This window comes from Chiloscyllium plagiosum, chromosome 33 (assembly GCF_004010195.1).
Source record: "Chiloscyllium plagiosum isolate BGI_BamShark_2017 chromosome 33, ASM401019v2, whole genome shotgun sequence".
Taxonomy (NCBI): Eukaryota; Metazoa; Chordata; class Chondrichthyes; order Orectolobiformes; family Hemiscylliidae; genus Chiloscyllium; species Chiloscyllium plagiosum.
In genome coordinates this window covers 11957628-11979599 of record NC_057742.1, presented here as the reverse complement: position 1 = coordinate 11979599, position 21972 = coordinate 11957628, and the positions used below count along the sequence as shown (strand labels likewise).

Here is a 21972-nt window from a genome sequence, read left to right as displayed (position 1 = left end):
TCCTCATCAGATAGCACCCCTCCATCCCAGACATCACTGGGGTGAGCCTTTGCTACACTGCTGGTAATGCTGTTATGTCCCAAGTGTTAATTAGACATTAAATATTTCTGAATAATAGGTTTGCAGCATTGCATTTTGCAGTCTCCAACTAGCCGGTCCCTCATTATAATTTCACTGGGTACTTAATTAAACAATGAACGTAACATAATTAACATATGATTAACAAGGTAATATGTCCAAACAGTTACCAATCTTATGGAAACAGAGTACTTAATTATTAAATGGCTGTGGGAACTGCTATTTCTGCTGAGTTTGGCCACTGCACTGTCGGTTAAATATTCCACTTTAAGCTTTGATAAGACACATCTATTCCTTTAGACTCGGCACATTCTGTTCACGTCTAGTGTCAGTTGCAATTAGAGGTGGGTCACCGAGTGAGGAAACAGGACAGAATGTTAGCAGCATTTGTCTCTGAAGACTGGTCCCAATCACTTGCTTCTTTTCAAGGGCAGTTTGATTGTGTTGCTTTTTTTATTAAGTATTAAATCTCTAAGCACAGCACAGGGATACAGATAAGTCCATCACATGTGAAAATAATGATTCTTGCTCGTGTAGCTCCAAAGACCAACCCAGGTTTGCCAAACATAAACATGATATCTATGTTCCTTTATGTAAAAGCTCCTTTAAATGGGTCACGACCTGTCTCCTTTCCTCATCTTAGCAACTCTACAATGTTCAATGGATTTCAACACTAATTTATAAAATAAAGTATCTTTTTATTTTTGTGCTTTTTAAAATTGTGTGTCAAAATGGGAAAGAACTGTTATGAAACCAGAGTTATAGAGTCATAGAGAGGTACAGCACAGAAACAGGCCCTTCGGTCCATTCTGACCAGATATCCTAAACTTGCCAGCACCTGGCCCATATCCATCTAAACCCTTCCTATTCACATACCCTTCCAGAAGCATTTAAAATGTTGTAATTGTATCAGCCTCCACCACATCCTCTGTCAGCACATTCAGTTTAAAAGTTTGCTGCATGTTTTGAAAAGCAAGTAACCTGACACTCATGGCAAGCATGATTTGTACAGCTGTTTGATCAAGCAATAATTTAAGTGACTGTAGGTGAACTGGAACTGAGGGGTTCTCTGTAAAGATGCAGTTGGATGGTAACAAGAAGTTGATTGGTCTATGGACGAGTGACCAGTTATTAATAACAAAAGCCTTTTTGCCTGCCAACAGCTGTATGATTGGCTCTCGCGTAGTGAACACTTTGGGATGGGGAATGAGATAGGGATAAGTGTTTTAACTTCAACCAGCACAGCAGCTGGGGCGCTGTTCTCTGCAGTAAAACACCATGTTAAAACTGGAGAAACCTAGTTCAACCTTCCTTCAGCTGTTGTTGTAAACTATGACTTTTATCTGTTTTGTCAGAGACCTTTCAGAGGTGAATCAGCCACCTGGTATCTGTTGCAAACCAGTGGGATCTCCCAGAAAAAAAAGTGATCAAACAGCAACATTCTGACCAGCTTAGGATCATCTTAGTAACCACAGAACTGCCTTCCCAGTTTTACTCTCTCCAAGACCTAGCTTTGCCTGCTTGCTTGTCTGCCTGTGTGTTTGTATAATGGTGAGTTTGTAAGGGAATTAGAGTTTTAACTTGTGGTATGTGCCGATGGTTTTTAACTGTTTAACTGAAGTGAAAGTCTAATTACTTGTATTAAAGAGTCTTCTCATAAAGTGCAGAAACCTGGTCCATGCTTTCTATAAACCTGGGCTTGAAAATCAGGTAAATTGGGAAATCTTAATAATTATTTTAAAATCTTTAATGTTTATAACAACTCTGTGAACAGCAGGGTTTAATTCCCAGCACATTATCCCAGGGAGGTGTGAAAATTGCTGTTGTGACGACATTACCATAACTTTCTGCATTAGGTATTGCACTATTAAACCTGAAAATAGCTTTATTTTTTAAAAGAAAGACTATAATTCTTTTTCTCCTTTTGGGCAGGAATTTACAAATGACCATCAATTTCCGAACTTCGCTTACTCCCAGCATTTGAAATGCATTCAATGGAGCTGTTTAAACAACAGTTAGAGAATAGCTTTATTTGTTTCGATTAGCAAACATTGGGGAAGATAGCAGACAGTTTGGGGGAAAGTAAAGGGGTACACGCAGTGGTCAGGAAGATTGTGGGATATGAACTGAGCAACACTCAGAAGGTTTGTCAATTAATACCGATTTTTAGTTAAAGTTGGCTATTAGGTTTTAAGTTCTGAAATAATCCACTTGAAACAACCAACAGCTTACCACTGATCCTAGAACAGGGGAGCCATCCGGCACTTTAACCTAGTGACAGGAAAATAAATCACACATTAGATTCTGGACTGCACATGTTGGAAACGCAGAAGCAGTTTGATCTTGTTCAACACCTACCTGGCATTCTGATCAAACAATCACATTAGAGTGAAACTGTGTAAAGGATAACAGTAAGGGGCGGGGGGGGGATGGATGAGGGTTGGATAGACAAGTTGAGTTAATGCTCTGGGGAGCAAACCAGGACTGTTTCAGGATCCCAAAGCCACTCCCAAAGGCAACACTAACTTCCACTGGTTTGGGACTTTGACCAATTATCCAACTTGTTGCCGGCTGATCTCAGCAGGAACAACTCGACTTTGTGGCCTTTAGAGGGACAGACAAGGTAAAGCTGCAGCAGAAAAACACATTGCCTCTTATCGTGTAAAATCCTCCTCCGTCCTTGCTCAGCTGAGTGAGAAAACCTGGTTGAGGCCTGCTAAACATTGTTAAAAGTCACACAATGCTCAGACCCTTGGAGGTTTAGAATGGTGCCATACAACTCTGCCTGGCACAGTTTTAGTCCCTGGTTGGAATCGGTTGTAGTGATGCTAAGCACAATTGGCCGCAACACACATGGACTAGAAAAAATAAAATCAAGAAGGATCTTGGTGTATATTTTATATCTCAGCTGTATGCAGAGATGAAGTTAGTTTCTCTGTATATAGTAGGTTTTATTTACAAGGTTTTAAAAGTCCACTCCATGGTTCAAATTTGGCTTCCCCTCTTTCTAGGTTGTTGTTCACCTTTACTCTCATTCCACACCCAGCCTTGACTAATCAAGCACAGTGAGCATCACTGAACCCTCCAACCACAAGGGATGAACTCGGATTTCACCAGTTTCCTCATTTCCCCTCCCCCCACCCTGTCTCAGTCAAATCCATCAAATTCAGCACCGCCTTCTTAACCTGAGATCTTCTTCCCGACCTCTCCGCCCCCACCCCAGTCTGACCTATCACCCTCACCTTGACCTCTTTCCACCTATCACATTTCCGACGCCCCTCCCCCAAGTCCCTCCTCCCTACCTTTTATCTTAGCCTGCTGGACAAACTTTCCCCATTCCTGAAGAAGGGCTTATGCCCGAAACGTCGATTCTCCTGTTCCCTGGATGCTGCCTGACCTGCTGTGCTTTTCCAGCAACACATTTTCAGCTCTGATCTCCAGCATCTGCAGACCTCACTTTCTCATCAATTGTAAACAGACTCACATAATCAAACACAGAACAATTGATCACCATAATGTCTGTTTCTGGGTGCTAACCTTAAAGTGAACTTTACAGAATGAAAATGAGAACATGATCAGGTTTATTTGTGAAGCTCCCTATCCAGTTCAAATACAACACTCATTACACACAGATGGCAAATGATTGTTCCAACCTCCATCCTGATGCTCCCAGGACACTGCAAAACAAATGGCAAATTGACGCTCTTTCCCAGACAGAGATGTGAAGCATGAACATTTCAGACAAATTAATTCCTTCGTCAAAATAAGATTTTCCATTGAATTCAGAGGAACACTGAGCACTGGTGTCACTCCCAAACCTCAGGGGACCAATGCTGTTTAAAAATGTGCTCATCACCTTGTAATGTTTCTTGTGTCCTTCGAGTTGCAAAGATGTTATCAGATCACTGAAAAGTCAAGGCAACACTGCAACTTTATTGTGACAAGATCTATCCTGAGCTCTCCCTGATCTCTTCTTTCCTTGAAAATATGAATAATCCATCTCTGAATATATCTGCCTGAGCAAATATATTAATGTCATCAGATAGTTAGAGAAAATCTGTTCAGGAACCAAACCGGATCACAGGGGAGGAAATGTATTCAATGGAGCTGTTTAAGCAGATTAAAGAATTACTTTATTTGTTTCGATTAGCAAAACTCCTGTTCATTGGAAAAGATATCAGAAAGCTCGGGAGAAAATGAAAGTGGACATGCCATGGTCAGGAGGATTGTGGGATATGAGCTGAGCAACACGCAGAAGGTTTGTCAATTAGCACCGATTTTAGTTAACTTTGGTTATGAGGTTTTAATTTCTGAAATAATCCAGTTGAAAGAACCAACAGCTTACCACTGATCCTAGAACAGGGGGGCCATCAGGCACTTTAACCTAGTGACAGGAAAAGAAAATGCACATTAGATTCTGGACTGCACATGTTGGAAACGCAGAAGCAGATTGTTCTTGTTCAACACCTACCTGGCATTCTGATCAAACAATCACATTAGAGTGAAACTGTGTAAAATAGAACAATAAAGTTTGGGGGGCAGGGTGGGGGGGGGGGAGCAGGGGGAGAGTTGCATTAATGCTTCAGGACTGGGAACCCAGCACTGTTTCTGGGTCCCAATGCCAATCCTGAGACCTTCAATTGTCCAATTACTTTTAGCGGGTAAGCTTTCGAAGCTGGAAATCCAGTCAGACCTTCCAGCTCGAGGTAAGCAGCATTTGGCAGTAAAAGGGTAAATCACAAAGTGTTGAAAGATGAAGAGCCCAACTCTCTAACATTTGAAGTAGAAAAGACTAGCTTGGTTACTGCTGGGGGGGTTGAGGGGAGGGGGTGTGGAGGGTGGTGTTGGTCTCTCTGGAGGGCGGCTTTCCACTGCACCCTCACCAGGCAGGCAGGCCAGGAGGGAGGGAGGAACCCATTGGCCCACCCGGAGTGTTGCCCTATGGTCTCCCAAACCTGGCACCCTGCCTCCACTTGGCCGGCAAACCAGAGACCAATTAGAAAACGAAAGCCAGACTCCTTTAACCGCCCTTATCAGGGCATCTATTGAGCGTATAAATGGCTGGCCCCCTCACAGGGACAGGCTGCTCTGTCACACAGTGAACCGCTGCCTCCGCCAAGCTGACCAACATCAAGAATACAATCATGGGCCTGACATGTCGGCCAATGCCAGTATGATGGTGCCCTGATTGCCTTGTGCCTGACCTTGGTGAGGTGCAAGCCTTCCTCCCATCATTGACGACTCCTCCAACATTGGTGAGAGTGTTATGAAACGCAAACCCTCACAAAGAAAAGGGCAGGTGACGACCTAGTGGTATCACCACTGGACTGTTAATCCACAGACCCAGGTAACATTTTAGGGACCTGGGTTTGAATCCTGTCACGGCAGATGGTGGAATTTGAATTCAATAAAACATCTGGAATTAAAAATCAAATGGTGACTGTGAATCTGCTGCCAATTGTCAGAATAAACCATCTGGTTCACTGATGTCCATTAGGGAAGGAAACTGCCACCCTTACCTGGACTGGTCTACATGTGACTCCAGAACGACAGAAATGTGGTTAACCCTTAACTGCCCTCTAGGCAATTAGGGATGGGTAATAAATGCTGCTTACATAGTGACACCCACATCCTATAAGTGGTTTAAAAAAAAAACGCGGGCCCAAGGAAGATCCAGAAGATATCTCTTCATGCTATTGGTACCAGAAAACAAAATCTAACAACTGATGGACCAAGTGAAAGACATATTCAGTGTTGGTATTTGTTTCACACACCTCAGGCTAATTCACTAGCAGAAGACATTTAGATAATAGCCTCCCAGAGACCTAGGGCCCTGCCAATCTAACCATTCAGATATATTCAGTATACCACAAAGTGTTCAGGCCAAGATAGTCCAGATTGAACATGAAATATTTCTTGTCAAAATCTGATCCTGATACCCATTTGTATGTGTTACGCATAAGGTAAAGGAAAGGAAAGGAAAGCTGATTTTTTTTTTTTGTGTGTGAGACTAATCAGATCTTTAAAATATTCCAAGCCAGGCAGCATCAAGAAGTGGAGAATTCGACAGGACTTGAGTCAACTTCTCCACCTCCTGATGCTACCTGTGTTCTTCCAGCATCCTGCCTGTCTACTTTGGATTCCAGCATCTGCAGTTTTTTTGCCTTTACAATATTCCAGCAAGTTAGTTTTACACAGAGAGTGGTGTGTGTGTGGAATGCACTGCCAGCAGTGGTAGTAGAGTCAGACACATTAGGGACATTTAAGCAACTCTTGGATAGGTACATGAATGATAGCACAATGAAGGGTATGTAGTTTAGTCTGATCTTAGTGTGGGATAAAAGGCATGCACAACATCGAGGGCTGAAGGGCCTGTACTGTTCTATGTTTAATTTGACCATGATCCACACAATAAAGAGAGAAGAAGAAAAAGAGAAAGAGAGAGGAAGAAAGAGGGGAAAAGAAAGACAAAGAAGAAAAAGAGAGAACGTGGGACAGAGAAAAATGAAAAAAATAGGAAGAAAGAGAGAGAGAAAGAAAAAGAGAGCAAGTGGGATAGAGAGATAGAGAAATGGAAAGAAAGAAAGAGAAAGAACAAGCTGGAAAGAGAGAGAAAGAGAAAGTAAGAGGAAGAAAGAGAGAGAGAGAGAGAAAGTGAGAGGAACAGAGAGGCTTTGATACACAGTTGAATGCTGCCACCTAGCTTCAACATTGCCACACAGATGGTAAAGAAGTAAAAGGCAGCAGCAACATCAGATTTTACTTGTGGAAAACATTCCACATGACTCACTCGCAGACTAAAAGTCATCATCATCTTGCTATCACATAAACAGAAAGAAGGCAATAGTACACTGAGCTGGAGCACTGCGTACTTACTGATATAGCAGGATCATCAGAAGCGATGCCAGGGAAGAAGTCTTCAAGCTGTTAGGAGGATCAGACATATGTAAGAGAACATGTCCAAAAATGGTAACAAGCTTTAGCAGCAATATTCACATTAAGGGTGCTACATAAATGTCACAACTGTTTCGACCACTATAAAGTCTATTCAGCAAAAGATCAAATTTAAGCTATTTGAAATATAACATAAGCAAATGTGCAGTCTCTTTAAATTATTCTGTAAACAAAATAATGCCTGTTTTTCTGTCCATTATCTATTTGCTCTGTGAAGTGAGTAACTGCCATTGTACAAATCGGCTGACTCTCCCCAGGTTCTGTTTCTACATTTATGAGCCCAGGTGGTGTCAGTGAGCTATATGACAATGAGAGGCAGTCCACTCAAACTCAACACAGGCTTCATTCAACCCTCGTGTACGTGGTGTCGGAAACGGAATCAGAGTCGGATAACCTTTCCTGTCTCACCGTATCACCTCAATGACGGTCAGGTGAAAAGCAGTTAACTCAGTGTCGATCAAGGTTTGTATCTGAGAGCTTCCTGATCGACTGCCTTGTTCAATTTAACACCGAATACTGCACTGACACACTGAGCCAGAGCACACCATCTGCCCGCTCCCATGAAGAGAATTTGCTGCATAAATCACACAATGTAAACCTGAAGTGCCTCTTACTTTTGATAAATCATATCCATGTTTTATTAAATACACACTGGTTGTGTTACTGAGTTCATAATCCAGATGCCCGGTGCTAATAGTCTGGGGACATGAGATTGGATCCCATCTGGGGGAATGTAAATTCAATCAATGAATAAGTCATGAACATAATATTGGTCTCATTAATAGTTACTTACAAAGTTACTGGATTGTCGTTAAAACCCATCTGATTCATTATAACCATCATGGGAGGAAATCTGCCATCCGTACCTGGTCTGACCCACATGTGACTCCAGATCCACAGCAATGTGATTGATTCTTAAATGCCCTGTGAACTGACCCTAGCAATCTGCTCAGCTCTAACAACAGAAGTCACACGACACCAGGTTATACTCCAACAGGTTTATTTGATAAATCAGGTGAACCTGACAAAGGAGCAGCGCTCCGAAAGCTTGTGATTCCAAAGAAACCTGTTAGATTATGACCTGGTGTCGTGTCACTTCTGACTTTGTCCACCCCAGTCCAACACCAGCACCTCCACATCCTACCTCATGCAGAAGAAAGCATTGTCAGGTGCACAAGACAATGTCTCTCTCCTGGTGCAATTAAGGATGGGCTATTAATGCTGGCCTACCCAGTGATGTCCATATCCTGTGAACAAATAAACTGGAAGATGAAACAAAATTGATGGCTCCACTTTTCTACCCCCCCCACTGGAAGCAGCTGCATTTAACACTGAAAATAACACAAGCTTGTGAGATTCTTTCTCAAAGTCGAACAAGTCAAGATATTGTATCACATTCAGTCTGACAAGATATGCTGCTCAGAGGGTCACGTTTTTTGGGTCTTTTCATACAAACTGCAGGTCTCAGCACTGACTCACCTCACTGAGATGGGATGCATTTATATCAGCACTAACTATCCACTTCTTATTAAAGAAGCAGATCCGAAACCTTTCTGCAGTTCCCTTGGTGAAAACCCCTCTTTTGATTGGGACAGGGCAACATCTGAGGTTTCCAATAAAATTATTCATTTTTTTTGTAAAATGACAAATTAGATACAAAGTGGGCAGAAGTGGGAGTAATGCTTGCAGGAGTATTCCAATACTGCCTGGTTAAGCTGGGAATGACTCTCTGTGCTTTGGAGACTGTGCAGTGTGCACATCATCAAGGTAACTGCACGCATGCACATTCCCAGCGGGGAGTAAGAGATGGTGAGTTAAACCTGCGATGCTCTAACCTTTCACTAACCTCCAATCTGTGTCTGCCTTCTTGCCAGTGGAAGCAATTTCCTCTGACGCTTTCGAAGAAGGAAACTTCACTACACTGGGTTTGAGCAAACCCTATGCCCCTTGGCGTGTTGGAAAGTGAGAGATTGGTAAAATCCAGTGGATGGCATTCTGTCAGCTCTAAACTTCCTGAAGGTTTTATGAGGGACTGGGGAGACCCGACATAGAAGGGGAAAAAACACAGTAACACTTGGAAACGAATGCGCAGGTCACACTGGAGCTCTATTTTGAAGTACACAACATGAGTCATTCCTTTTAAGTCACATTTGCCCATTTTATTAGTTTTTTCAACTAGGTGAGGCCTACAGTGTGCCTTCGTTCCTATTTAACGTTTTCATTTTGTCTCCACTGGTATTTTTCCCATGAAGGTACCACACCCATTGCATGAGGACTTCATGCCGGACATCTGGCAGCGATTAGCTGCGTGGACAGATGTTCAGCGCGCGGGGGAGGCACTCCCGACTCGTCAAAAAGTCTTTAACTTGGTTAATTTTTTGCTATTAAGGTGCAGCACGGTGGCCCAGTGGTTAGTACTGCTGCCTTACAGCTCCAGGGACACGTATTCAATTCCAGCCTTGGACAACTGTCTATGTGCGAGTTGCATGTTCTCCCCTGAAATAACTCCACAGAGGCCGGGTTTCCTGTCACCAAGTCACCCTTTTATTTACACGAGCTTAGCACTTGGCACTGCTCCAGCTCCCTCAGAGCCAGCTCTCAGGGTGAACAGAACCTCTGACACTCCTGTTTATATTTAATATTCTTTCTCTCTTTCTTTAAAAGAAATTCCCCCACACACCGCCTAACAGCGGTAGTGCTTATTTTTCCCCAACACCCATGACGTGTGTGTGCAGATGTAGGGCACAGTAAAGAACAACAACTGCATAAATCTTTATTGATATTCCACCACCAGGAAGAAAGGAAACACCCAAGTGGCCAGTGACAAACACTGCCCTTCTCATCAAAGGACAATGCTGCGTGATCAAACAGTGAAGGGGAGGGTAGGGATTACATCAAAATCAAGTTGGAGGGAGGAATAATACATTCTACTCCCTGTGGCGGCCACCTCTTCCGGAGCAGCTCAAGGGACACTGCGTGCTCCTTCTCCAGAGACACCCAGGCTTGAATGTGACCACGGAAGAGGGGCAAGCAATTGGCCCCAACGACCCCCTCCACGGCCCGCTGCCTGGACCTGTTTATGGCCAGTTTGGGCGGCACGGTGGCACAGTGGTTAGCACTGCTGGGGTGGGTTGCACTTTGGCGGGGCGGTGTGGACTTGTTGGGCCGAAGGGCCTGTTTCCACACTGTAAGTAATCTAATCTAATCTAACCTAATCTAATCCTGTTTATATCTGTCAGCTAGGGCTCCCTGATTGGACCAAATTAACAGCCCCAATCAGGGAACTCATATTCTACAGGGTCCACCAGGCTGACCTCGTTACAATCACTACATCTCCGTGTCTCAGAGGTTTTGTCTGGGTGCTCTGGTTTCCTCTCACAATCCAAAGGTGTGCAGGTTGGGTGGATTGGCTGTGGGAAATGTGGGTTTGTGGAGATAGGGTGGGGGCTGGTTCTGGTGGAATGTTCTTTGGAGAGTCAGTGTTGATTTGATGGGCCGAATGGCCTCTTTCCACACTACAGGGCTCCCATTGATTCTAAGATCATGTGCCACCTTTAACCTTCCACCTGCCTGGCCTGGTGTACCTGGCCCCCAAGACACCACCATCGCCACACAATCCGGAAACTTCCAGCACTAGACTCAATCCAGAGAGGTGTGACTGCCTGTCATTCTGGCATTGGCCACTATTCCTTATGGGGGTGGGGGGTGTGTTTAGAATGGCTAAAACCTGTCAGCTGTCTTATAGGCTGCCAGTTCCCGAAAACGGAACTTCCAGACGAGAAAAGGATAAGAATCCTGCCTTAAGAGCAGCAATGCTGCTCCCAATGCTGAGCTACTGTAGGCCAGTCGCCTTGACCATGGATAGACTCTGCACCCCTGCCATCGATATCTCAGCCAGCAATGCGTGGGGGAATGGAGCAAAATATCCACTGCCGTGATTTTGAACCCTTTATTTCTTCAACTTCGAAAAATTCTTATTTAACAAAGCCTGATACTACAACTCCTATTCCATAGTATCATAGAATTCCCCATGGCTAATCTACTTAGCCTGCACACTATGGGCAATGTAGCCTAGCCAATCCATTTAGCATGCCCATCTTTGGACCATGGGAGGAAACCCACAAAGACATGGGGAGTATGTGCAAACTCCACAGTCAGCTGGGGGGTGGGGGGCAGTTGAACCCAGGTCCCTGGCGCAGTGAGGTAACAGTGCTAACCACTGAGCCCTTTGGACCCCAATCGACAACAGTCACTGGCTAGACATCCCAACGCTGACGTTTGCACCCAGAGGGGGGGTAAAGGGTGCTACGTAAATGCAATACTCCCATTAACAGATCCCGGGAACAAATATACTCACACAGAGTTTTCTCCAACCATTATGTAGTCGAATGAAAACTTTTCCTTCTTCTGATACATACACCAGAGAACCTTCTGGAACCATTGGAGTTGCTTTCAGCATGAGTTCAACATTCTTGAAGACCTGGCTCTGTATCGTATAAAGTACATTTAACGTATTGCATTAGGAACACAGGCGAATCTATAAACATCAGAGAAACATTATGCATGAGATTCAACATAACGTGTAATTCCATGTGAAAGACAGGACCTGGGTTTCTATTTAAGAGTAAGTTGCAACAAAATGGGACACTTCTTTTCTTAATGTTCTTGTGCCAATCTTTTCTTCTCCCTCAGAAACATAGCAGAGTGCCATTGAATTTCTACAGTGCAGATGGAGGCTACTTGGCCCATGAGTCTGCACTAACTCATCAAAGGGCATCCCACCCAGACCAACCCCCCACCCTATCGCTGTAACCCTGCATCTTCAATGGCCAATCGCCTAACCTGCACACCTTTGGACTGTGGGAGGAAACCAGATTGTTCATCTTACCTCCACAGTTAACAACCAGGTAACTGAGAGAAATTTGTCCCAGACTTGGTTCGATTTTATGTGTATTTTGCCAGTCGAATTAATGTTAGCTGGTGATTCAGTGGTTAGCACTGCTTCCTCACAGCACCAGGGACCCGGGTTCATATCCCGCCTCAGAAAACTATCTGTGTGGAGTTTGCACATTCTCCCTGTGTCTGCGTGAGTTTCCTCAGGGTGCTCCGGTTTCCTTCCACAGTCCAAAGATGTGCAGGTTAGATGAATTAGCCATGCTAAAATTGCCCGTAGTGTTAGGTGGATTAGTCAGGGGCAAATATAGGGGGGTGGGTTTCTCTTCGGAGGGTCGGTGTGAACTTGTTGGGCCCAAGGACCTGTTTCCACATTGTAGGTAATCTAATCTAATCTAATCAGTTAGCCGGATGGTTGGTTTGCCACACATTGTGATGCCAACAGCGCAGGTTCAATTGTCATAACAGCTGAAGTTACCACAAAGGTCCCACCTTCTCAACCTCACCCTCACTTGAGGCGTGGTGAACCTCAGGTTAGCCACCGCCAGTCATTTCTCTCCAACAACAGAGCAACTCTATGGTCCTCGGGACTATGGTGACTTTACCTTTAACTTAGATAAGCCTGGTATCTCTAGGGAGTTAGTCATAGGAACAGAGGAGGCCATTCAGCCAGTGGGCTGGGGACCCAGAGGAATTGGCCGGCCGACTGGGGCGGTCAGTCTGTCAGAGATCTCGAGCCTGGCAGGTGCAGGGAGAGCAAGTTCACATCTGGAAAGCCCACACCATGGAGAGACTGCAGACAGGAGAAGGATTGTAATGTTTACCCTTTAACTTTATTTCTTTACCTTCCTAATTTATACAATGAAGAATGTAACAGAGAACGTTTAGCTTTTCTCTTTATTCCTCTATTTTTGTACCTAAGATCCGTACATAGCAACTTTATACCTAAGATGGTGCCTTGTGTGGTGACGTGGTACACGTTTCACTGTACTCCTGTATTTTGTACTTGAGTACACGTGACAATAAACCTCATTCTAATTCTAACATGAAACAATATGTTGGATACTCAAAGGCAAAATACTGTTGACGCTGTAAATCTGAAATAAAAAATGTGCTGGAATCATTCAGCAGAACAGGCAGTATCTGTGGAGAATTTCAGGTCGATGCCCTTTCATTAGAAACAGGAGAAAGGTAGATTTGTAAAAAGAATTTAAGTCGGTTGGAGTGGGGATCCGGAGGCAACAAGGTGGAAAGGCAGGGCAGGATGGATTAAATGACGAAACAGAGTGCCGGTGGGAACAGTGAGAAACCCAGGTTTGGTCAAGATGATAACGACATCAATGATCATTGGACTGAAGTATGGGTCATTTCACAAGCTTACCTTCAGGCTGCTGTCAAAGAGATTATCATTGGGTTTGGTACTTTGCAGGTCTAGAAAGAAACAGAATAGTGTTTAGTTATGTCTGGGTCACAAAGTGTGTGTGTGTGTCTGTGTGTGTTTGTTTGTGTGTGTGTATGTGTGTGTATATACGTTGTGTGTATGTGCGTGTGTATATTTGTGTGTGTGTGAGTGAGAGAGAGATGCCAGGATCGTTTTCTCAATGTTATTACATTGATGTACACTTCCATCACTGTGAATGCATTTTTCATGGAATTGCCATCTTGGTATAGCTTCCTGCCTGATTGTTAACACCAACTAGTTAACAGGTAAGTCAATTGTCAGGGGAGCTCCCATTATGGACACAACAAGCTAATGAAATCTCATTGATTACTATCTTTAACACAATATGTAACTTATATAAATCCAATTGATGTAAACGGCCAAGCAAGTATTGCTTTCCATTTTTATATGAGCTGACACCTTTACTTTCAAAATCATACGTTGTAGAAATTCAAGATTAACTATTTATCCTTGAACTTGGTACTTGAATCATTGGAAACAATAGTTGGTGGATGAAAGCATTTAAGGAGTGCTGTATATTTTCATACGTTTTATACATTTTCCTATATTTTCAACATTATAGATTTGCCAAAACAAGGAGATGACTTCTTCCAAACTTATCCCACTTCTGGATTTGAAATTAACACCCATTGGGATTTTTTTCCAAGGTGTAGTCAATGGTGTCAAGTCTGACTGCCTTCAGCTGTTCCCCCAAGTTCTTGAATTCCCTCCCTAAACATGTCTTTCCTACTTAAAGATGCTTCTTTAAAGCCTATCTTGTTGCCCAAGATTTTGGTCACCTCCCCTGATAATTACTTGTTTGGATCAGTGTCAACTTCTGTGCTCAAATGCCCCTGGGACGCCATGCAGGCGCTAAGTAAGTGCAAGTTTTTGTTGTTGCTAACAGCCTCCAGCAGCCACCTTCCCACCTCAACAACATCGAGTGACGTGATTGGCTCTATTTCGAAAGTGGCCTGTTGTCAGGTGTCCAAAGCATCTGCCAGGTTCAGGGAACAGGCTCTTTCACATGTAAAATTAATTTGTAATAAAGCATGGACAGGATTCCAATAGGGATTTTATGTCACTGTTGTGACTGTAATGAAGTCAGCCAACTGGTCCTCACATAGAATAGGAGTTCACTAATTGGGCTGTTAATCTGGTCCAATCAGGGAGCTCAGGCTGACAGGTAAGAAAAAAGCAGTCGCCGCAGGGAGTGGAGTGCATTATTTCCCCCTCCAATTCTATTTTGATTTAATCCCTGCCCTCCCCTTCACTGTTTGATCACACAGCATTGCCCTTTGTGAAGGGCACTGCTTGTCACTGGCCACTCGAGTGTTTCCTTTCTTCCTGGTGGTGGAAACCGAATAAAGATTCGTACATCTTGTGTCGTTCACTATGTCCCACACCTGCACACACACAACATGGGTGCTGGGGGAAAAAAATAATAATAAGCACTACCGCAGTTAGGCGGGAGTGTGGGGGTTTATTAAAAAAACAAAAAAAAAAGCAGTGTCAGAAATTCTGGCACTCTGAGAGCTGGCTCTGAAAAGGCAGTACCACCTCTGTGCACTCATTTCAGTGAGGACCAGTTCGATCCTATACACTACAGGCTTTAATCAGATTCATGGATGCAGAACCATCAAAGTCATAGAGGTTTTACAGCACAAAAAGAGCCCCTTCGGCCCATTGTGTCCATGCCAGTGACTGACTGGCTTGCTAAACTATTATCTCCAACTCTGAAGGGCAATTGTTAAACAAGAAGGGTCGTTATGACAACTACTGAGACTAGGGAATTCATTGAACCTGCAGGTTGCATGAGACATACTCAAGGTGGCTGGGAGAGCTTGACTCATCACTGCCACAAGATGAACATGCGTTTTAAAAATGGTCAGCCAGGACTATTCATGAATAGCACAATATTCGGCTACCATGGGTAATTCTGTCTTTAATAACAGGGTCAATCTTGAATTAAGTTTAAGAAAGCATCTCAACCGTTATTCCCTACCAATTGCCAATACCAATAATGTGGAGGAGCCGGTGTCGGTCTGGAGTGGAAAAAGTTAAAACACCAGTTTATAGTCCAACAGGTTTATTTGGAAGCACCAGCTTTCGGAGCACCGCCCCTTCATGAGGTGAGCGACCAGTCAAAAGACCAACACTCCGAAAGCTAATGCTTCCAAATAAATCTGTTGGACTATAACCTGGCATTATGTGATTTTTAACTAATACCATTAAAGCTATCCGGATCCTGATCATCTGGACTTCCCCTTTTGAATCTTGTATGAGAATTCCAGATCCTTGGGTTCTGGATCATGGGGGCGTCACTGGACTGCCACTGGAGGCAGTTCAAAAGAGATTAACTCGGCAAGTTCCTGGGGTGAGGGATGTGATTAGTCCTGTACTAATAGGTTAGTCCTGTACACATTAGAGTTAGGAAGAATGAGGGGTGATCTTATCGAAACATGCAAGATTTTATGTGCATCTGACTGGGCAGGATGTTGAGAAGATGTTTCTACAAGTCGCAGAATCTCAAACTAGAGGATATAATTACAGAATACAGGGACACTCATACAGAGACACAAAGGAAATTCTCCCCCCAGAGGGTAGTGGAGGTCTGGAAATCTCTGCTGCAGAGTTGTGGAAGCTAGATCACTATCAGTATTAGAAGAAGTGATAGATTTTCTTTTAAAAATCAGGGAATTGACAACTGTGCTGAGCTAGCACAAAAGAGGAATTGAGGACCGGAGCAGATTGGCCACATTCCTGTTGACCAGGACAGCAGCTTGAGGGGCTGAATGGCCACCTTCTGTTCCTATTTCTTACAGAATTCAGCCTTAAGGCTGTAAGTGGTTTTCTTAATTAGAATATTATTATTATTATGAATTGCATAAGTAACTGTTGTCTGCAATGAGAATTGACACTTAGGGGCAGCAAAGTGGCTCTGTGGTTAGCTCTGCTGCCTCATAGCGCCAGTGACCTTGGTCCGATTCCAGCCTCGGGCGACTGTCTGTGTGGAGTTTGCACATTCTCCCCGTGTCTGTGTGGGTTTCCTCCGGGTGCTCTGGTTTCCTCCCACAGTCCAAAGATGTGCAGGTTTGGTGAAGTGGCCACGCTAAATTGCCAGTAGTGTCCAGGGATATGCAGGCTAAGTGGATTAGTCATGGGAAATGCAGGATTATGGGGATGGGATTGGAACTGGGTGGGATGCTCCTTGGAGTGTCAGTATAGACTCCATGGGCCAAATGGTTTGCTTCCACACTGCAGGGATTCTATGAATTCTTTACAGTTCCCAATGTCTCTTCTATGAGCAAACATTCTTTATTGCCGAAGTTTCCATTAAACCACCTCTGAGATTTCTTGTTAATGATTGCTGCTCAAGAGAAGTGCCACAGATTAGGATTATGCCTCGTCAGGGACACAGTTTCTTGAACAAGGACTGAAACAAACGCAGAAGCAACAAAAAGCCTGACAGATTGAAAACTACAGCTTTAACTGGTAACTGTTCCAAGGACTTGCTTTCTGGGATTTGTTTCAATTCTTTTGTGAAAGACGACTGAGGTAAAGTTTTAATTAACTACAAAAGACGGGCTCCTAAAATTGTAACAAATTGCCATTATGAGAAGCTAAAAATCCAGCCAGATTTTTTGCAGAGTATGGAAGACTCTGTTGAGCTTTCAAAATGAAAGGCAGTAGCCAGATTCTGAAGACCTTCCCTCATTTGTGACCGATTAATGTTTTTGCTGGACTGGGTGAAGGGGGAGGGTGCTTTGCTCAGCAGCGATATTTAAACTGAGTCATGATTTCAAACCAATCCCATTTTGGTTGTTGTAAGATACGTAATCTAGAGGACCGAGTCACGAGTCAGTGAGATGTAGTAAATATTCATCTCAAAGGGCTGACATACCATCTGTTTAAGTGTTGTGATCTGAAGTTCTTTAAACTCCCCCACTCATTAAACTTGAATAAAAGTCTTAAAATGTCACTGAGAGTTGAAAACAAAACTCCCTTGCACAGAGCTTGACTGGACTAGTAACCTGTTATAGTTTAAAAAAAATTACATTGACAATTGACTGTACAGTTTCAGCAGAAGTGTTTGTTAAAAGTTCCTCAGGACTGTTATTACACTGTACATTATGAACACTTTGCTGAGTTTCAAAACCAACAATTATCTCAGCAGGGCATTCTGAGTTCACAGTTTGATTATCGGTTAAATGAGGCTAATAGGATTAGCTGTCTTTGGTGTGGGGGTCTGATTAGAAAGGTTTGTTCTTATGAAAGATTAACCACAGGTTGTTCTGCTATAATGCGCATAATGGGGATGTTGTTTCTAAAGCACAAACTTTTAAAACATGTGTTGGCGATTATGTCACCAACACTTTATGCGCTGTTTCTCTAGCGTGAATTTTCTATAATGCGGAGTTGCACAAGAACGCAACCATCACATTATAGAATTACTGTCTGAATTTGAAGAGATTTAAAAGCTTTGAATTAGATTTTTGAATGGGAGTTTATTTTTCCATTACCAAGTGTATCGGCATTAGAGTTGTATTAGGTTGTTGGCACTTCATTGCTTTTAGTCTCCACATAGCTCCTAAGGTCTTCCTGTTGGACAATGGGCTATGGAGGTGACACGGGTATGAGAGGACATGGGAAGTATGATGAGGTGGGTGCGGACATGAGTAGGCATGGAGCTAGCATGGGGTTATAAGGAGCATGGGGGTATGTAGGAAGGGTGCGAAGATGTGAGGGGTAAGGGCTGGAGTGGCAAACAGCATCTAAAACTATGGTTCCCAACCTAATTCTGGTGTAGCTCAATTTTAATGCTACACACAGCGCAATGCCAGAGTGAGAATTTGAGGTAGGGTAGGGGGAGGGTGGTTGAGTGGTATGAGCATTCAAACAGCATGGACACAGGCACAGAAACAAAACTCAGGCACCACACATTTTGTATGCTATGTAGGTGTTAGTGAAAGGACCTCAAAGCTCAGTGGATTAGTCCTCATCCACGGGTAAATAATATTATGCATGTTTAAAGAGGCCTTGTAGCCAATCCTGGAACTGTTGAATCCAGGTCTTCCTCACAAAATCACCAGAGCTGCCTCAGAGTTCCCCAGCCTCACATTCGACTTGTGACCCCACTGAGGGTCATGTGCCATAGTTGGGAATCCGTGATCTAAAGCTACCAGGACCAAATTCCAGAGAATCTCTGCATGTCTTCAAACCAGGAGAAGGTGAGGACTGCAGGTGCTGGAGATCAGAGTCGCGAGTGTGTTGCTGGAAAAGCCCAGCAGGTCAGGCAGCATCCGAGAAGCGCTTACCCCGAAACATTGATTCATCTGCTCCTCGAATGCTGCTTGACCTGCGGTGCTTTTCTAGCAACACACGTCTTCAAACCAGCCCACCTTGGCACCGACCCGTCTCAGTGACTACCTAAAATCTGCTGCACGGGTCGATGGGGCAGACTCGATTCCCCTGCTCCCGTCGACCTGGGGCAAAAACTGGGACCGTGCCACATATTTTCCAATTTTAGTGCAATTACATTTCTACAACATGTGCAGATACCTGGGCTCCTGATGTCTTGATTCACCTGCCGAAAGAAAAAGTCAAATTATTGAAGGTGACAAAAGCGCGAGCTGTGAAGCTAATGGTCAGCAATGCATGAAAATGAGCTAACACCCAAAATCTTCCCAATCCATCCCATCTGTACTCACTCCCAGGTTAATAGGGTTCAAATCCTAGCAAGACATGTGATAGAATTTAAATTCCACTCGTAAGATCTGGAATCCAAAGCTAGTCCCTATACCAGTGACCAAGAAACCATTGTTATCTATTGCAAAAAACACACCTGGTTTGTTCATGCCCTTTAGGATGGGTATATGAATAGGAAGGGTTCAGAGGGATATGGGCCAAATGTGGGCAAATGGGACTAGGTCACACTGGGATGTCTGGTCAGATGGGATGAGTTGGACCGAAGGGTCTGTTTCCGTGCTGTACGTCTCTATGACACTAGTGATGCAGGGATCACGCTAGTTTCTAAGTGTGTGACAGGTTTTGCAACCAGTGCTTTTAAATATCTCTGCAATCATAAAATGCCCTCAACATGTTTACCCAAGCTTCTAGTACATTCTGTGGCATCTGAGTCAACTTTACTTTAGCTCTGAGTCAACACTCAGGCTTAATCAATCAAGAATCAACGTCACAATCACACCCAGGACTAACAAATGCAATCGTCAGTTTGTGCAGGACAGGATATGACTTCACCTCAAGTCCACCTTCCCACATTATCCCCAAGATTCCCTTTGTGGTCAAAATTTAACAACCTTTGGCTTAAATTTGGTGAATGACTGAACGTTCTCAGTTCTCTCGGGCAGAGGATTCCAAAAATTCACAACCCCGTGTTGAAAGAAAATTCTTCCGACCTCAGACTTGAACATTGGTTGTTCCAGGTAGTTTATAAATCCCTACAGTGCAGAATGAGGCCATTGAGCCCATCAAGGTTGTACTGACCCTCTGAGGAGCATCCCACCCTATCCCTATAATCCTACATTTACCCTGATTAATCCACCTCCCTGCACACAATGGAACAATTAAACACGGTTAATCCACCTAACCTGCACATTGTTGGACTGTAGGAGGAAACCGGAGCACCTGGAGGAAACCCACACAGACACGAGGAGCATGTGACTCCACACCGGCAGTGACCTGAAGCTGGAATCGAACCTGGGTCCCTGGCGCTGTGAGGCAGCAGTACTAACCACAGAGCCACTGTGCCGCCCATCGTATTGGGAAACTGAAGGTTGACAAGTACATTCCAGTCGGTCTGAATTAGCTACATTGAACAGGGCTCTTGATGAGCATTAATTGGTTTGGCCAATGGCATTTCCTAGCCCTGAACTCCCTCTTCCCACACCTCTCAAAATAGTGGTGCTGCCACTGATGAGATGAAACTAGCCCACACCCATTCCTGTATTTCTGGACAGTCTCTGGTTTCTTTGACCTACTACGCCAATCAAATAGAGAGACAGGGAAAATTGCAATGCCACCCCTTCCCCCCCATCCCCCGCCCCCACCCTACCAAGTGCATTGAAAACCCTTCGTCCTTTGCACTCACTATGAAATATATCATTCTGAAGTAAATGACACCTTACACCATGCCAATTAAAAAGAAATACTTGCAGGTATTTTGCAGTGAGGTCTCGGAGGAACAGGGAAAATTCTCTGCAAACACAATAAAGTAGTAGGCCTTAGTTAAACAGAAAGACAATGCTGAATGAAAATGATTCAGTTACTGAATGGGCCTACATTATAGTAAAACAATCCTGGAATTCCTGGAGATCCTGGTGGTCCTGGAGGTCCTGGAATACCAGGAACACCTGGAGTACCTGGGAGTCCCTAAAATGGAAGAATAAAAGGGATATTTTAGGCAAAAAGAACATAAGCTTGAAATCATCAAAATGCTTGAGAGTGGATCACTTTTGCCTTCCTCATGTTTTGATAACACTTCCAGCTTAGATCTGGTATAAATGAGATGCATATAGAGCTTCAATCAACATCATTCTGATATTTTGCCTCAATTATATTTTACGTGACTGATTTACTCATAGAGTGATGTAGTGATTAAATTTAGTTTCTAAATGTGTGACAGATTTCGCAACCAGTGCTTTTAAATATTTCTGCAATCACAAAACATCCGCATCACGCTTATCCAAGCTTCTAGAATATTCTGTGGTGTCTGTTTCCTTTAGCTCTGAGTCAGCATCCACACTTCACCAATCAAGCACAGTGAGTATAGATTAGTTTCCAGACTCTCCTAATCAAACACAGAGACATTAGATTATTGAACATCATGTGCAGTAAGCTCTGCTCTACTCTCTGGTCTTCCAGAGATCTGTTGAGTTGTCAACTCTGTCCTTGACACTGGTATTTGTCTCAATGAACACATATATATTCCAAAAGGTAACACAATATCAGTGATTGTGAGAAGATTTTTATCGAGAGATTTCCATCCCAGCAGATTGGGATGAAGTAATATTCTGGTAGTGTATGGGTTTTTAAAAAAAATTCCATATTTTTTCCCACTAACAATGGTTTTTGTTAAAGTTTGTTTCCACTGGCACTAATTGACATCTTGCCCAAGTATCGATTTCACAGAATCACAGCATAGTTTTAGATAATAATCCAATTCCCTTTTTCACAATTCAATGGAAATTGTCTCCACCATATTTTCAGGAAGCACATTCCACTTGCTGTGTGAAAATGTTTCTCCTCCTGTCTCCACTGCTTCCTCTCCCAATTACCTTAAGTTTGTGCCCTCCGGGTTTTCGATCCTGCCAACAATGGGAACAGTTTTTGCCTATCCCCTGTGTCCACTTCCCTCAGGAGTTTTGGGCTTCATTCAGAGATCTTACAGACAGCAGGATGGGAGTTCTGAGCCTATCTCTGGTGATGGAGCTTACTGAGCCCCCAGCATCACACTGTATGTGAAGGCTATTCTACTATAGAAGTCATCATTGCTTACCATCCCCAATCCCAACTATTCAATGCCCATTAATGCGCACACTCTCTAATGTGCATTGAGCAAATAAAACACAATGTAATTCGTCTGT

The 21972-nt window shown here is 43.6% G+C and overlaps 1 protein-coding gene across 3 annotated transcripts in view; it reads right to left on the bottom strand.

Moving 5' to 3' along the window:
* Positions 1-21972, bottom strand: part of LOC122539835 (collagen alpha-1(XV) chain-like) — a 122460-nt gene that overhangs the window by 7841 nt on the left and 92647 nt on the right. For 2 of the 3 annotated variants that reach the window (XM_043674933.1, XM_043674932.1), the window contains exons 19-26: positions 20669-20758; positions 20543-20584; positions 18929-18953; positions 13307-13356; positions 11390-11518; positions 6955-7002; positions 4424-4462; positions 2311-2349 (exon numbers count right to left, since the gene is read on the bottom strand). In XM_043674933.1, coding sequence (XP_043530868.1) covers positions 2311-2349; positions 4424-4462; positions 6955-7002; positions 11390-11518; positions 13307-13356; positions 18929-18953; positions 20543-20584; positions 20669-20758 — 462 coding nt within the window. The remainder of the gene's footprint in view (positions 1-2310; positions 2350-4423; positions 4463-6954; positions 7003-11389; positions 11519-13306; positions 13357-18928; positions 18954-20542; positions 20585-20668; positions 20759-21972) is intronic. The other variant, XM_043674934.1, reaches the window with a different exon arrangement.